At 36.2% G+C, this 18,493-nt stretch overlaps 1 protein-coding gene across 1 annotated transcript in view; it reads left to right on the plus strand.

Annotated features, from left to right (window-relative positions):
- Positions 1–18,493, plus strand: part of LRP1B (LDL receptor related protein 1B) — a 398,334-nt gene that overhangs the window by 201,120 nt on the left and 178,721 nt on the right. Inside the window, exons 22-27 of the mRNA XM_051623744.1 lie at positions 3,119–3,316; positions 4,938–5,142; positions 7,954–8,118; positions 8,917–9,161; positions 16,180–16,311; positions 18,120–18,347. Of these exons, the coding sequence (XP_051479704.1) occupies positions 3,119–3,316; positions 4,938–5,142; positions 7,954–8,118; positions 8,917–9,161; positions 16,180–16,311; positions 18,120–18,347 (1,173 nt within the window). The remainder of the gene's footprint in view (positions 1–3,118; positions 3,317–4,937; positions 5,143–7,953; positions 8,119–8,916; positions 9,162–16,179; positions 16,312–18,119; positions 18,348–18,493) is intronic.

Here is an 18,493-nt window from a genome sequence, read left to right on the forward strand (position 1 = left end):
ATGATACCAGAAGGTACAGAAATGTATTGTTTTACTTTTAACAATTTTTTATTGATTACTTAAAAAAACCCCAAACAAACAACAACTTTGAAGAATGGAATCAATAACGATTACATTAAGATGAGTTTTTTATGAAAATACTGGTGATCAGTAAGTAAAATAAGAGTATTTGTTCTCAATTTCCAGAAGAGAAATCAATTGGGAAAATGACATCAAATGTTGTGTTACAGGGTTATGGAAGCATAACCTTCAATAGAATTGATTCTATTTTTTTCTGAAAATTCTAATTCATGGTAATATAGCTCACATTATATAGTCATTGAATGATTAGGTTGGAAGGCAGATCAAAGGCTGTCTGATACTGCTGCTGTTTAACTGCTTTCAAAGACCTTCAAGACACCTTTAGTGGGGAACTCCCAAGTTCCCCAGGGGTGAGATGTTTCGGTGTCTCACTGTCCTTAAGATTGTTTTCCTAGTCTTTCTGAGTTTTTCTGCTCTAGTTTAAGCCTTTAATCCTTGGCCTAGTTGTTATTTATGTAGAAAACAAGTTTTTTTTTCCCATTTTCAATTAATCGGCCTTTTATGTCTACAGAGAATTTTATGTGCTTCTACTCATCATCTTAATCCATTATTTTTAGACTAAGCAATTCCGATTTATTTGTTCTTTCCTTGCAGGCTTCTTAAATCACTTGCTGATTTCCTTCTGCATTCCTGTAGTTGATTCACATTCTTCTTCCTGAGCTGTACTCAAAACAGTGTAGAGTATTGTGGATTATGTTCACCAAAGCTTAGTGGGAGGGACTGGAAGGGTTATACCAAATTTATTTCAAGCACAAACCTTGAGTTTACCTTCTTTACAGTGCCATGCCATTGTTGATCTCATTTGCTGGATTCTTTCCTACAGATCTGGTATCCCGTCAATTATATACTCAATTTTATGCAGCTTAATCTCCCTGAAATGTGGTATTTAGTACAAAAATAATAATAATAATGGGGGGCAGGAAAAATAAATAAAACTCTAGACTACTCCACTCATACAGGCTACAGTCCTTGATTGCTACACTGTGTACAGCAGAGTGATGACTGGACTCTGGCTCAGAACTCACCAGCTAGGCAATAATAGCTGCTATCCACTTGGCTCTATTTAAATATTCAAATGGACTTATCATAGAGGAATCTATATAAAACTGGTTTCTGTCTGGTTTCTGAATTCTTTCCAGGGAAATTTTACACTGTGATGCAGTGCCTCTTGTTTGCCACACTATCAGTCATTCTCTTGTGTGTAGTATCACAGCTGTGACTTGACTGTGCATTAGCCGCAATAACCAAGGGTCTGAATTTGCATATTTACATCACTACAGGAAGGGTAATAAAGAAGGGAAAAAACAAGCACGAGGCCTGCTCATTTAAACTGAAATGTACAAATCACCAAAATTGTGTTAGCTTGCCTGCACCTATCTTCTTACCCATTTCTCATTTTTTATTTACATTCATAAGTATTGTGCCTTAAAGTTGTCAAGATCCTTTGATCTCTCATCCTTGTTGTCAGAGTACTTGATAATTTCCACCACAGGTTGTGTAGTTTAAGCTAGACTTCCTCTAGTCTGAATAAAAAAAAAAAACTATCTATCCTTTGTTTTTTTTTCCATTGTGGTGTTAATTACTGAGAAACATACAGGAATCTGCTGCTGGTGTCCATCATGTGTGCTCTTACACACTGGAGGTGCCTAAAAAGCAGTTATTTATTAGCCTGTGGTCTTCTGCGTAATATCTGCCAATTACCAGAAATCAGGAAGTGCCAGTACAGTGTTCCTCAGATTCAGATAACAGGTACTAGTGAAACAGCTACTTATGTCAGTGATCTTCTTAATTGTATTATTTAACTACTGCAGAACTTTGAAAAATTGGCTTTGCAGAAGGTCATTCTTTGCTTTAACAAATAGGAGGATCATCTGGAAAGTTCAAACCAGGTTACGAACAAGTACTTCAAGAGCAGAAGCAGCTCTGCTGAGGTACCTGTTTAATTTGAAACTTGATAGATAATTTAATCTGTATGTGAAATGGTTCTCAAGAGAAGAACATGAATTCAATCATTTAGAAAAAAACGTGTGTCATTCTTTTTGATAATTTGTGCAACTTTAAATATTTTAGAAGAGCAGTGAAGTTCTTCCTATTGCCATAAACCAGTAATCTTATCTTTTGTATAAATGGAGGTTTAATTGTATGGGAAACTAAAACCCCAGTATTGTTTGTATTTCACTCTGGGAGAAAGAACTGCAAGGGGAAGACAAAAATAAGCTACTTTCCCAAGGAAATGGATGGGTGTGAAAAACTTTAATAAAGTGGATATGCTGAGTGGATTGAACTGTTCACAGCATTGAGCTTTTGTATTTTTGGTTTTATTATCATGGCCATTTGTTTGAAAAACTTTTCCTGATCTAACATACGTAGAGAACTGTAAATTAGTATGGTTGACCTATGCAGAGAGCACTTATATTTATATACTCAAAGGCACAAATACTTTGGCATCAGTTGAATAACAAAGGAAGAACTTCAGTGATAGTTGGATTTGTGATGGCGGTGGATCAATGAGAGTATAAAATGTCCATGTCCTTGCTTGGTAGTTTGGGGTCAGGTTGTTTGGGTAAAGCAGTTAAATTGAAAATGGAAGGTACATCATATATATTCAAAAGGTACATTGTATTTGTTTCAACCAGCTGGCATTTGGAACAATGTATGATTTAATGGATTCGTTTTTCTGAAACTCTTGAGAAAACAGATTTTAATTTTGATAATGAGATTATTTTTTTTTTAAGTAATTATGGACTCCTTGTGGTAGAGCTACAAAATACGGATCAAATAGTTGAGTTTGGTATTCCTGAATTTATTGTTTAATATCTCTAGTTGTGATCAAAGATAATGCTAGAAAGACGAAATGAGAAGTTTGTGGGACTAAAAATATATTTGAAAGACTCCTTATCAAAAGATTAATAGTTTTAATCATCTGTTTCTCCTGATAAAGTACTCTGTTGTTCTTATTACACTTGTCATTTATAACAATATGTAACAGTATCTTCTTTATTATTATTTTTTTTAACGCATAATCTTCTGCTTCCAGATCCATTTGAAGCTTTCATAATTTTTTCCATTCGACATGAGATCAGAAAAATTGATCTTCACAAACGTGACTACAGCCTCTTAGTTCCTGGTTTAAGAAATACAATAGCACTTGATTTTCATTTCAGTCAGAGTTTACTCTACTGGACAGATGTGGTAGAGGACAAAATTTACAGAGGCAAGCTCTCTGATACTGGAGGTATGAATTTAATCTTTAATTTCTTAGCAGTTAAGAACAACTGTGGTTACAGGGTGTTCAACCTGGCAAATCATAACTCAGCTCCCATTAACAGAAACAGAAATTATTGTGGCATTTTGCCTTTAATAAGATGTATATCTAGACTGTATTTGATGTAGAGAGAGAAAAAGACCTTTTGTTATAAAAGCTTCCTTTAGCAGTAGGCCATAAGGGGAAGAAAATAGCAAATGTAAAAAGCTGATATCTCTTCCTGGTCCAATGAGTGAAATATTTGGGGGTTTTAATTTGTAATTTACTTTCACTTCAATAAAAAAGTATAAAAATTTATCAGACATCTGATAAATTCTCTACTCTCACTAAGTGAAAGATTTTGCTTCATAATTTTATTGCATTCAGAAAGACTTGTTCTTTACCCTGGTGACATAAGTATGGCCTGTAACTCAATATAATACCATAAGATATACAAAAGTGTTCCTACACCATTTTCTATGTGGAGTTATATATTTAAGTGCTTTCATTCCTGCATGCACTAACAGAGATAATCACATTTAACTTGCTTTTGGAAAAGTTCACAGATGCATTTGTGCATTTGTTCTCCAACATATTTGCATTTCTTGTTTTCTGGGTGTTTTGTCATCTCCTTTAGTAGATGGTGTTTGTGGATATCTTTATAACCACAGATCCAGACCAGGAAATAAATATACACTGCAATGCATGTAAGGACTGACAAAGACTTGCTGCTTTTCAGTATTGGTGTTTATATGTTACAGTAAAGTAGTCTGTTGTCATCAAGTTGTATTATAATCATCCTGTACCAGAACTCAAGTGACTTCTGTGCTGTATTAAAAAATATACATATATATTAAAAAAAAATTACTCCTTCAGTCTTGCAGTGGTCGAGAATAGACTTGGATCTACAAAAAAGCCCTGTGCCTTCCTGGAAGGTCTGAGGGCTAACTAAGTGCTTCTGTAGTTGCTGTTTGTATGAAAATGTTGAGATCCCCCAGAGGAAGCATTTGGTAGGGAAGACCTATTTGTAGACAGTGACAGTATAAATTGTACATGTGAGTTCAAAGGTGCCACATAGGGTATTTCTCTAAGAGCTTTTCAAAATTTATAGTCTAAACAAGGTTCTTCCTGCCATTTCTGTCTTCATCACAGTCTTTTAGTTTTCCTCTTTTTCTGAGTGAGAAAGAACTGAGAAATAAATCTGCACATATATGTGTCTAGTCACTGGAACGTGAAGCATGAGCATGCAGATGCTGCAAAAGAGGTCCCTGGTGATAGGGCACATGTACATCTCCTGTGTTACTCTGCATGTCATCTCTGACCTCTATTGAAAGTTCCAAATCTCCACTAATGAGAGCATTAGAGAACTAAAAATTCCTATTACTGTGAAATGAAGTTTATTTGTATAATGCCCAAAGTGTAATTATTTAGAACAATTCTGTTGCATTTGTGAAGAAGAAACGTCACATGGAACAAGTATTATCATCTATCAGGTTAATCAAGAATTCACTGCAAGGGCATATGGTAGACTTGTATGTCGATGTTCACTGTATCAGACAATATTAGTTAAGACTTTCTCTCTCTCTTCCCCCCCACCTCTTTTTTTTTTAAGGTGTTAGTGCCATTGAAGTGGTGGTTCAACATGGCCTGGCCACACCTGAAGGTCTTACTGTAGATTGGATTGCAGGGAATATATACTGGATAGACAGCAATTTGGACCAAATTGAAGTAGCAAAATTAGATGGTACTTTGAGAACAACATTAATAGCAGGAGCTATGGAACATCCAAGGGCTATTGCTTTGGATCCCAGATATGGGTAATAATAAAATACGAGTTTCTCATGTTGCAAGTTCTTTTAAAGATAGATGTTTAAATGTGAGATTGCTTGATTTCTTTCTTTGCTGTGAGCTATACTCCCTAACTTACCTTTAAATTACCTTTAAATTCTGAAAGTATATTTTGAGTGAAATGCAATCCATTATTACAGTATTTTGTCCCAGTGAACAGGGTTAAGAGAAGGTAAGTGAGGAATTACAGGGGTCTATTTTACTTCTACTATACTTGCTATGATATTCTTTAGTTTAATTTTTTATATGTGGATTATAGTAACTAGAGCTTTTGGTCTAACCTTCCTGTGTGGTAAATGGACAGATTTAGATATTGCCAAGGTGATTCATCTCACTTCAGATTGGTTTTTTTGGTGGGACTGTAAAAGTATAGCTCAGATGTTACTGGAAGGGTTAAAATGGATGGAGTTAAATCCCACCTTCTGTGATGGTTCTCCATCTTTAAAATGGAAATAATGCTTGCCAAATTCTGTCAGTATTTTTTCCACCTATTCATAAGTGATTTTCTGTCAAATGAAATAACAGTAATTGTAAGCAACTGAATGGAGTAGATTCAGTCTACTACCATAAATATAAATTTTATCATATGCCTGATATAATTAAAAGTTTCTAATAAATGTTATAATACGTTCATAATATCAAACAAGATACTAATTAAAATGGGCCAAAATTGGTTGTTGGTTTTTTTTAAATGTGTATTGAATTAAAAATATTAACTCATTTTAGTAACATGCTAACACAATAAAACTTTTTTTCTATAAAGTGTAACTATAGCAATCATCAAACATATAAATGTATTTCACAATTGCCTTTTAAAACTTTCACAGTTAAAAAAACAAATACCATATTGCTTAGGATATTTTTGCTTACTTTAAAAATGATCTTCTCTTTTTTTGGCAGAGCAACAATGACTGATACATGCCATTTATATTAACATTTAAGTCAATAGACTTAAGCAGTGGAAGGGAATTAAAACTTTTCATGAAACCATTAACTCCCTGTTGAGCTAAGTGTTGGTTCTGGTTTGGTATTGCAAGTCAGTCTACTGCTACCACCAAAAATTTATGATTCTTGGAGTTAGTGTTTTTGAGGCTATATGAAATTGCAGACTTGTTACAGAATCCTCATTACCCAATAGTGTGTGTAGTTAGATCCTTAGAGAGGCCAAAAGTAATGGTCAATAGCTCAGTCCTCTTCCCATAAGTATTTTTCTTTCAAAGACGGGAAAAAAAAAAGAAAAAAGAAAAAAAAAATCTAAATGTGGCCCCAAAAAATAAATAAATTACAATGAGTTTGCAGAATCATGATATTTAATTTTGTTTAGGATCCTGCTGTGGTCTGTCATGTCTTCACTGAAAATCTATTTCAGAAACCCTGCTGAGGACATAAAAATAAAAGTTGATAAAGAATCTGGGACTCGAGGTCCCACTGGGACTTTAAATTCTGAATTAGGGAGTAAATGCTTTAATGAGTAAGGATCCTAACCTCTCAATCCCAGTGCTAGAAAGCTTATTTACAGAGTGCATCATTTATCTATAGACATCTTTAAAAAGAAGCATCCTGTTGGCAGAAGAATTGGCAGATAAGGAAGGAAAGGAAAAAAAAAAAACAAAACAAACCATCAAATCACCACTCTTCATGAATCTAAAGGCTTATCTGCCTTTTTAAAAGCTAGAAGCAAATGTGTGCTACGTTTTTTTTTAGAAGTAAGGAAAACATAAAACCTTTGCAGACAGATGGTAGCACTTCTTCAGTCTTTTCACACATAAATATGAATAAACAAACACTGATGATTGAAAGTAGATGGTTGTGTTAGGATTGCACAGATCCTGTGTCTCAGTGGAGGCAAGGCTGCCATAGCTCTGTGGCTTTGATTCCAACCTTCAGTGAGGATGAGCATGTACACAGATGCATGTATAAATAACTGTATATAAGTAGATGTGTATGACAGCAAAGGTCTACACAGGCAGAAGCTCAGTGCTGACACAAACCAATAGCACCAATGGTCTAATCCTGTTAACCTCTCTGGCTGTTAAGGATGAAGATCTTGTAGTGGGAATTATATGTTCATGTGTAATGTGGATTGCTGCAGTAGCTGGGTTTAGACAGTCAGTGGCTGTCTCTGAGATCACTGGGCTGTCCAGCTGCTGGTCCAGGAGGTATGAGCCTGACACTAGCTAATGGTGAGGATCCCAGCACACACACTGCTGAAGCTGGGCACTCAGTCCATCCAGTAGGTAGCTCTGGATCCTCGCTGTCCCAGCTGCCGCACACACGCATAAATGTCTCTCAGTAAGGTCACAGTGACCTACCAAAATCTAGGGGTCTTCACTAGGACGCTCGTAATACTGAATGAAAATCTGTTTTATCATGTTCTTCAATACCTACTCCCTCAAATCTCATTTCTTCCCTTTCTCCATTCCCCATCCTCCTCATCTGTGGATTGCTTTCAAAGCTCTCATTATATTTTTTTTTTTTAATGAGCTGGATTTCTAATTAGAGGAGGAAGACAAGACAAGCTGTTGTTTGTATTAATAGACACAAAAAAGGGAATGTTATTAGACTCAGAGTTTTTAAAAAAATTCTTATGTTTCATGAGTGCTGTAACACTAATAATGAAATATTAGCCCATGTTACTTCAAGGAATTTTTATAGTTGCTGAAATGAGTGTGTTTATTCCTTTCATTCACATGTGAACGTTTGAACACTTTTCCAACTGTTGTCTTCTTGAGTCGTTTGCATGGTTTAATATTTTCTTGTATCTGTTTTCCTCTCACCAGAATTCTGTTTTGGACAGACTGGGATGCAAATTTTCCTCGCATTGAATCCGCTTCCATGAGTGGAGCAGAAAGGAAGATCATATATAAAGATATGGATACTGGAGCCTGGCCCAATGGCCTTACTGTAGATCACTTTGAAAAAAGAATAGTATGGACAGATGCCAGGTAAAGGGATAACAGTATTTCTTATTATCTGCTTATAAATCCTTATTCTTACATATGGAAATGCAAGTGAAATATAGTTCTGTACATTATGTATGTGAAGAGTCTTGTGTGCAAATGCCTGTTGGCCCATCTCAGCTGAGCCCTGGAGCTCAGCCCCTGCCTGGGCAGCACCACTGGAGCACGTCTCCTGCCCAGCCATGGGAAGTGCTGCCTGGCACTGCCTGGCAAGCGCTGGGCACTTTTGGTCTAGATCCCAATCCACAGGGTGGCCTCCTTGTATGACCTTGTCTTGTCACCACAAACTTCTCTGATGATTTGGACTCTTGGTTGAATCTGGCTGCCACCCCCAGGTGCTCACCTTTCTTGGGGGCAGTGGAATGTGGCCCTGGACTGTGATGCATTTTCCCTGTCAGTTGTAGTATCATCCGTGGCTCCTGGCTCCCTCTGCCTTAAACAGCAGTAGCAGATGGCCATTAGCCCTCCCTGACACTTACATGTGGAAGACCAAAGCTACTGCGTTGTTTTTTCCATAAGTTCATCTGAACAGAAACTGACTTTCCTGCTGTATTTTCACAGTGTGGAGGTACATTTGAATTTACAAACAGTAGACAAGCAAACCAACATTTCATATCCTTACTTAAATTAACAATGGGAACTAAATAGTCTCTGAAGTTAATGATTGCACTCTTTGGTCTTACCAGTATGTAAGAGTAAGGTTTTTATCTATTTTGCAGCAATGTTGTAATAGTTGTGTGATTTTTATTTTCATGTAATCGTAAGTTTGGGCTTATCTTGTAGATCGGATGCTATTTATTCTGCATTATATGATGGAACTGGCATGATAGAGATCATACGGGGTCATGAGTATCTTTCACACCCTTTTGCTGTTTCTTTGTATGGGAGTGAAGTATATTGGACAGATTGGAGGACCAATACACTTGCAAAAGCCAATAAATGGACAGGCCAAAATGTCAGTGTAATACAAAAAACAAGCGCTCAGCCATTTGATCTTCAGATATATCATCCAAGTCGTCAACCCCAAGGTAACTATTTATAGAACAATTAATTATTATTCCTGTGAGGGGACCAATGTATTCATTTTATGTACAAGTATCTGGATATGAATTTGCTTTGAACTGAGAATTCTTTATTAAATGCCACATTTAGCACTAGTATTCAGTGGTGGTAGTGGAATCTTTATACAAACCAGGAAGCTCCACTCAATCAGTGTCTGTGAATGTTGCCCATTTGGACCCTTGTTCTTGATCTGTTACAAATATAGTGCAGTACCATATTTATTTAAAAGGCTTCCGACTTAACATTTATTTTATTTTTTAATTGGAGTATCTAGTCTGACAAAAATAATCATAACAATGGTATTTGTGTTTCTCTTACTTCTCTCCAGAGGAAGGTAAACTTTTCTGTGAAATCAACTGTGTATACAATTGTTAGTTGTAAATATTCACTTCGTGCTGTAATTTGCCTTAATTTACTCATTCACTCTTCAGTCTCTATTTGCTCCTCAGTCATCTTGTTCACTCTTAGGACTGCAAGATTCCACCACTGCAGACCACTACTTTTCTATCTGAATATCCTCAGTTGGATACTGTCCATGAACCGAGGTTTTTTCCAAAGCATATCCTATTCACTTCACAGCTTTTATATTCAAATAACATTTACAATTTTCAATTTCAAATTAACACAGTGTGTCTTTCATGGGTGAATGAACTTAACTTGCTAGAAGCATGAGTTTGGACTTCAAAACTTCCAGAAACATCAAAACTTCATTTTGGTTTGGATAACAATTAAAACTGAAACCAAGTTCACAGCAAATGCATTAATTAAATAATAGGAAATTCTTTAATTATTTTGTGATACCCTATTTTGTAACTTTAACTTTTTCATGTGTATTAAAAGCTTACCTCTTTATGTATGAATGTTTCCATTTCAATTTTATACCAGCTTTTATAGTGTAAAATCTATTTATAGCAGAGCACTGCTGTGGAGTTGTGGTAAGTGCTTGGACTTTGTCATTAGATAGTCTAACAGTAGTTGTGTATTTAGTAGTCTTCAGATACTATAACTATAGTAGATAAAACTATACCAATCTTGAAAATACAGAAAATCTGGTCAGTTTCTGTTTAATTCCTAAGGAAAAATGCAGCAACCTGCTAAAAGTGGGCTCCTTGGGACAAATGTACAGTGTCTGTCACACTGGTAAAAAGACTAATGATTTGCCTATAATTTTCGCTGAAGCTTCAAATTTTTTGTCACTGAATAGTGAATCTCTCATTCAGACGGTAAATATTTAGTAAAGAAATTTAAGTTGTTGCCTTCAGTGGTCTTACACATGAAGGCTCAGAAGGACCAAGAAAGAAATCATAGAGTAGCACATTAGTTGCACATCCAGTATTTTTCTAGATTATAACTATGTATTTCCTCTCTGAGGATTATAAAGACAGAGGTTCTTTTTACACCAGCTAAATTTTCTGGTTTCGGTTCTGGCAATATATAGACTGTACCTGAGCATGCTGCTAGTAATATAAGCAACAATTAAATCCAAATTAATTAGACAGACTTGTCATATTTTGCTGTGATTTCATCCTGATAACTACCTGTTGGTAGCACTGTCTGCTACTGTTCCAAACACGTCTTCCTGCCTTCCCTCATACTTCCTTTTTTCCTCAGCTGCTGTCCAGTTGTGGATAAGTGAATCTAAGTTAGTATGGTGCTGACAACTGGCAATATTCATTGTCTTCTAATAGTTATCTCCACTTCTACCATCATAAACCAGATAGTTTTAATTGGGCTTTATAGGTCCTCCAATTCGAAATGTTGAGCTCTTAGGAAGTATCCCTGACTTGGGGATCATAAATATTACTGGAAGTAGTTGAAAATTGTTGTTCAACAGTCATTTAGTTAGGAGTCTTTGGACTTCTTAATCAGATGCTTGACTTGATTCAACATGAAATACTATGGATGAGGTGGTTAGCTGAAGTAGTAGTGAAAGGGTATGATAAGATGCTGAGCAGAAGAAAATGGTCCTGACTAAACTTCTTCAGTTATTTTTTTGGAAGGATACTTGGAGATCTGTTCTCTCAGTGGATCCCCATGTAAAATGAAGACTTAAATAAAGTTACATTTTTAAATATGACTATAGCTATGTTGATATTTAATATACATTTAAAGTTACAAAAATAAATATGGGACAGGAAGACATTATTATGATGTTGCTGACAATTTCAAAATCCAGTCTTGGAACCAGATACATCAGAGTATTGATCAAAAAGAGAAGAGGGCACAGAACCTCTCAGCCACAGGTGGAATGCCAGCTTTCTCAGCTTTCTCTCCATTATATCATTGTATGTAGAAAACTATGGATAATATCTCCAGTTATTATGAGTGAGTACCAGCAAATAAAAATCTCCACATGTGACATAAATATCCATCCCTACGCTCCTCTTTCAAGGAATGGATTTTGCTGGTTTTTATAAGTAGTCACTTCCTGCCTGAACTTTGTGATTTGAGGAACTGTGGTATTTTTTCCGTGTTTTCACAGTAGCAGGAGAGTTCCCATTAGCCATTTCTTGCTGTCAGAAAAAAAACACAACTGTTTCCTGTTTGGACTGGGGCCAGGCAAGGTCTTTAGACAGGGACCTTAGCCTAGGGAGGCATCACTCACTATTCCATAGTCACAGATACTTTGGCCTCAAGACAAGATATAAGGTGTAGGAGGGTTTTCAGCAGTTACTTGCCAGAATCCAGAAATTTAAATACCTAAATGTGTAACTGCAGCTTTTATTTTATGATGTAGAAAACACCAGATTCCAATTTATGATTGGCCTTCTGGGTTTGCTCTAAATTGCTCTCTTTCAATGGAAGCAGTTTCTTTCTACAGATCTCCAGTACCTAGTTTTATTGGAGCTAAAGAAAATTCTTGATACTATGTGATTGCTTCTTAATTCTTCTTTTGAGTTTGTAGCCATATTACAGTACATGAAACAAGATAAGTTGGAGTTTATAAGCCCAAGATAAAGTTAACAGTACATTTTCACTGCAAATTGTCAGTCTAAATATAGCACTGAAGGACAGACATTTTACTTTCAGCTCCCTAGGTATACATCTGGGACACCTACGTAGGTGAAAGTTTATTAGCTTTTAAAATATTTCATGCATCTTATTTTGATTGAAATAAAGTAGAGCAGAGCTAAATAAATTCCTGTAGCCTAAAGCAACATTATTTCAGTTAATCTTTCCTGTAGCCTAAAGCAACATTATTTCAGTTAATGTAGGACAGATGCTGATTTAAGGTAGTGAAGTTACAGCAGGATATTTATGGATAGTAGATTCGTCTGTTAATAAACCACAGGGATTTGTGGAAGGCTTCATGATGTTATGTAAAATGATGTCACATCTCGGGAATATGCGTTTGAGACCTTCTCATCCTCACAGATTCAAAGCTGTGTGTCAGGAATGCTATTAAAGCAGCAAACAGAGGTTTTCTAGGAGGAATATTTTCTCAACAGCTATTATATTTTTAAAATCCTCTTGCTGCAAAGAACATCTTCTGTAATAGGCAGAAGTTGTACCATGAGGTGCACTATTGAGGGCAGTGATGAGAGGAGTAAATACAGTGCACTGAAAGGATCACAGCTTGAAAACAGCTAGAAAGCTGTGAATTCCTCACACATTCCCCAAACAAAAAAAAACCACCACATTGCCGTGACATTATTTTTCTTTTTTGCAGATGGAATTTTTATAGACTAAAAGTCAGAGCAAGCAGTATAATAACTGCTGAAAATAAAGTATGTTGGTACCACTGGGCTTTTTGGTAATTAAAACATTTAACTTCGTATCTCTGGTTTGTTATGATGCTCTGTTGAAGCTTGGATTGCCAGCTATTTAAAATAAATATTGTTTTACAGAAGTGTAGCTTTAGATGCACATGAGCAAAGTTTTGGGGAGATTTTAAAAAAACTATTTGTTTGAGATTTTATCATAACCTTGTTGGTTTTTGGGGTTTTTTTTGTACTTTAAAACCAGCAGCAAGATTGGTATACATATGATGAAAAATATATACAGTCTTTCTGAACTTTAAATTGGATCCCTTTGTGCCTTGTAAAAATTCCATTTTTGTTTTAGGAATTACAAAACAGTCTTTCTTTCCTTTGTCTTAACTTGGCATTCTATTTTTGACAACGACTGTTCAGTGTCTACAGGAAGTGTGGACCTGGGGGAAGATAACAGCCATGCTCCTCCTGTAGAGTCTCTCAGCTTCCAGCAACTTGTAACTCAAGTCATTTTAAGTCATGGTATCTTTATGCTTTGAAGCCTTTAAAGTCTTTGATTCTGCTTGCATAGATATTTCTAGTTAACTTTGAAATTTACAGAAACTCCTGATGTCTACAACTTGTTGGGCAGCTGGCTCTGGTGTGTCACTATGCACTGTGGGAGAGTGGACTTCATCTTGCTTGTTTTGACCCTAGCACTAGATAAACCTGTTCAGTGGGTCCTAGCTCTTGTAACAAGAGGGGTATCAGCCATTTCATCAGTATAAATATAATATTTTGCTTCAGAAAAGGATCTTCTAGGCACAGATGCTATTTCAATGCTCATCCGTGTGTATGTAACTTGAGATTGTTTTTTTTTTCTTGCATGTTCCTATAAATGTATTGAATTTTATCAGATGTTTTTTTTTTTCTCGGTGACTCTCATGTAACTCTTGTGCAGCTTTCCCAACTTAGGTTTAACATAATCCTTCATCACAACTTTTTTCTGATTTACTTTAACCATGAATTCCTGTGGTTTTTTTAGTTTTCTACAAAGTGTATCACCCACTCCTAAAAAATGACTTTTCACATGCTAACACAATAGCATTACAACATTGGTTACTCTTTCACATCTGTGTTTCTTTTCACCTTAGTATGTCTATGCTTTGTTTTAAGGTCAGTCATTCCAGGCAGTCCCTTCTTCGTTTTGAACTGAGATTATTAATTATGTTTTTATCTGTTTTTTTCCAGTACCCTTTCATGTCAAACTGTACATGGAGGGGAGGGGGGGGTATGGGGAACAGATTCATTAACAAGAGCTTCAGAATTATCATAAAGCTGTTGTAGTGTATACAGTAGAGGATCATGAAGAATTGTGGTAACTTTGAACTAACACTATTGTTTATTTTGTTTCATGGTGAATATGTAATTTTTTGTTAGATGGTATACTAACTCTTCCAAGTGACTGATTAAAAACTGAAGTAGAAATAGTGAATAGAGGAAATAAATATGTATATTTTAACTAAAGTATTCTCTGATCAGTCCGAACTTGCAAATTCTGAAGATAAATGCTAAAATAATTTGATTTTATCAGGTAGTATAAAGATTTTAACTTGACTAAATACAGCCAAAGGATCTTTGGTTATATGAAAAGCAGTGCTACAGAGAGTATTGATGGTGAGGAGAGGATTAGATCTGCAACTGGTTTTAAATATGAGTGAGAATAGCTTGTCAGCAATTTAGAAGTATCCTTTTGATGTAACTGTAGTGCATCTATTTGAAGGTGTAGGCAGAATTTAATCATGTCACGCTCCATTAAAGTATAAGATGAAAACTTTTCCTTGCTAAAATCTGATGCTAAGAAGGGAGAGGTTCAATATGAAGTTAATATGGGAGATATGTTGGTCCACGGTGAGTGCATATTCAGAGGTTGCCAGAGTAACTATTCATTTGTCAACTGGTGATAGAATGTCCAAGGCTTTTTATTGTTTGTTTTGTTGGGGTTTGTTTGTTTGTTTGTTTTGGGGGTTTTTTTAAGGGTTACTGGTCAAGAAAAATACAGGTTTTGTTTAAATAATGTTTTAGAGAGCAGCCAAGAAACGATGACGAAGAAGGACATAGATAAATCTGTGCACAGTGAAACAGCTTGACAGGCAGTCAGCAGTGGAAATCAATTCAATAATGCAAAAGGCTGGCCGGGTGGTGAAAATGCCAGTTCTGTGGGTTGCTGTGATCAACAGGAAAATAAATTGGTAGAAATGATTATGAAAGGAATAAAGAACCACAGATATTGAACTGTGATGCTGTAGAAATCTATACTTGAACACGGTATGCAGATCGCATAAAAGATACCGTGAAAGCTTGACAGGCTGGAAAGAATATGGGAAAGGTTTTTGTCTGAGGACAGGTAAGCTGATGCTTCTTGAAAGACAACTTCTAGACAGGCTTCTGTGTGATGGCAGTCTGTGAAATCAGAAATGACATGGAGAAGGTGAATAAGGAATGGTTATGTGCTTATTCATAATAGAAACAGAAGGAAGTATTAGAGCTAACGTAAGGAAATAAAAGAGCCTAATTTTTGAGAGGCAAAGCAATAGCATAGCTATTTGTGTTTAAGAGAATTAGTTTTTGTTAGAAAGTAAAGAGTGGACTTAGCTTGTTCTTCAGTGAAAGCAGTGTGAATATGAAAGGAATATACACATATGTGCTGGCATAAGTCATTTTTAGGTCATGGTAATTTACTTTTCCAGTTGTGCATGTAGGTGGAAACAAGTATGTCTGCTTTATAATGCTGCTTTTCCCACCAGTTTTGTGTTCCATTAAATATGAAGGAAAGTGAAACTTTCAACTAATATTGTAGTAGGTAAATAAGACTGAGAGAGGACATAGAATGTGCTGAAGTTCATGGTGTCATGTAAGCTTTTACTTTTCACAAAACAAAATAATCATTTTATGCCATCTCCTGGTTAGGAATGTACAATTCTTTACATTCTAATGCTATAAATAGTCTGCAAAATTAATATCTAACTGAGAAAAATGTATGAATTTGTGCCTTAATGAAGTAACAATGATAAATGTTGTGGCTATACTAACAAAACAAAATTTAAAAATCTATGCTTGGACAAGAGCCTAGAAAAAGTGAGCAGAGGACAAGCTCCCTGAATCAATGAGGCTGGGTTTGTCTTTCTTCAGAATTTTCACCACTTTATCACCAGTGTACTGATGCTAGTTTGACAAACCTTAGTTCCAAAAGGTGGTTTTATGTTTTCTGTATTTCATTATTCAATTTTAGCCTCCAATCCGTGTGCTGCTAACGAGGGCAGAGGTCCATGTTCTCACATGTGTCTGATCACTCACAACAGAAGTGCAGCATGTGCCTGTCCACATCTGATGAAACTGTCTTCAGACAGGAGGACATGTTATGGTAAGTTTTTCTTCCAAAGCCTGACAATTGTATTGATTTTAGAATTTTCAATGGTGCAAATTAAAATGCATAATCTTTAAAATTTGGGAACATTAATTTAAAATTAAAGGGACATCAACTTTTGGGGAATTCATAGAATCATAGAATCATAGGGGTTGGAAGGGACCTCGAAAGATCATCTAGTCCAACCCCCCTGCCAGAGCAGGGTCACCTAGAGCACATCACACAGGAAGGCATCCAGGCGGGTTTTGAATGTCTCCAGAGAAGGAGACTCCACAACCTCTCTGGGCAGCCTGTTCCAGTGCTCTGTCACTCTCACAGTAAAAAAAAATTTTCTGATATTCACCTTAAACCTCCTATGCTCCAATTTGTATCCATTTCTCCTTGTGCTATCACTGGTCTTCACTGAAAAAAGCTTAACTCCATCTTCTTGACACTCACCCTTTACGTATTTGTAAACATTGATGAGGTCACCCCTCAGTCTCCTTTTCTCCAAACTAAAGAGACCCAGCTCCCTCAGCCTTTCCTCATAAGGGAGATGTTCCACTCCCTTCATCATCTTTGTGGCTCTGCACTGGACTCTTTCCAGCAGTTCCCTGTCCTTCCTGAACTGAGGGGCCCAGAACTGGACACAATACTCCAGATGCAGCCTCACCAATGCAGAAGAGAGGGGGAGGAGAACCTCTCTTGACCTACTAACCACACCCTTTCTAGTGCACCCCAGGAGGCCATTGGCCTTCTTGGCCACAAGGGCACATTGCTGGCTCATGGTCATCCTCCTGTCTACCAGGACGCCCAGGTCCCTTTCTCCTACACTTATCCTAGTACACTTATCCTTTCTCCTAACTTATCCTAGTATGAGGTGTGTGAAGCTTAGATATTTATTAGCACAGCCATTTTTTTCTGTTGCTTATGTGTATGATATGTTAATAAAACATATCTACAAACCAGAAAGATTTATACTGTAGTGTCATCAGAAAATGATGAGGCAGGTAAGCAGAATAACAAAAAGGTACTTAATAGCTTAAATCTCTACCTGTTTTTCCAAAGTTGTCTTAGTTTCATTTTCAGGGATTAAGTAAAATGAAGGACAAATATGAGACATGCAGCCCTGTAGGGGAGTGTTACAAAAAATGACACTAAATATTTCTAAGCTATGAAAGCCCTCAATATGTCAAACAATTGTGTCTATTATCTGTAAAACCTTGTAGTACATTACTCGTTTTGGTGTTTATTAATGTTTAGGAAATAAAATACATGTTTTGTAGTGTCAGGGATATTGCAGGGGAAAGAGGCATCTTCCCTATTCGTTCACAGACTTTTGCACCAATAATTTAGAATTTTGAAATGAAAAAAAATTAAGAGTTCTGGTTTGCCTTTTAATGTGTCACCCTTTTTCATTAGCGGATGTCTAAATTAGAACAATTAATGTGTTCTTTTCTTCCACCTCTTTGTCTGGAATTGCTGGAGTTTTTTTCTTTGCAAAACTTCCTTGTTGCAGTGATGCTCTGTTTGCCTGAGGTACCAAATGTTAGTAACTGTTATGATGTGCAAATAAAACAGCTTCTTTTTTTTTAATTTCTGTTAGTTGGGATAAGTGGCATAAAATTTTTAAAATATCATCTAGCTTTTTTCCTTAGACTTGCATAAGGATCATATTGATTTAGTGGTGGTGTAGCTTCTTGTCCAGTGGCCAGAATGCATGTATTTTTCCTGTGGTTCTTATGCTCTGTAACATACCTTATTGCTCTAAGCTGCAGGTTTTCTGGAGAATCAGGAGTGAGAGATGTTTTCCTTTTGTCTAACAGAAAGGAAGAAATTTCTTCTTTATGCAAGGCATTCAGAAATAAGAGGGGTGGACATAGAAAACCCTTACTTCAACTTCATCACAGCCTTCACTGTTCCTGACATTGACGATGTGACAGTCATAGATTTTGATGCCGTTGAGGAACGTTTATACTGGACTGATGTGAAGACACAGACCATCAAGCGTGCCTTCATTAATGGAACTGGCTTAGAAACTATTATCGCAAGAGGTAAATAGCACAACTATTAAAATAATTCTTTATAAGTAAATGTGTGTTCCAAGTGTGCAAAAGTGTGAGTGTGCAAGTTCTTGCTAGATACAGCTCTCACTCAAAGAAATACAGAATGTTTGAATTTGGAAGGGACCTTACAGATC

This window comes from Apus apus, chromosome 6 (genome assembly GCF_020740795.1).
Source record: "Apus apus isolate bApuApu2 chromosome 6, bApuApu2.pri.cur, whole genome shotgun sequence".
Taxonomy (NCBI): Eukaryota; Metazoa; Chordata; class Aves; order Apodiformes; family Apodidae; genus Apus; species Apus apus.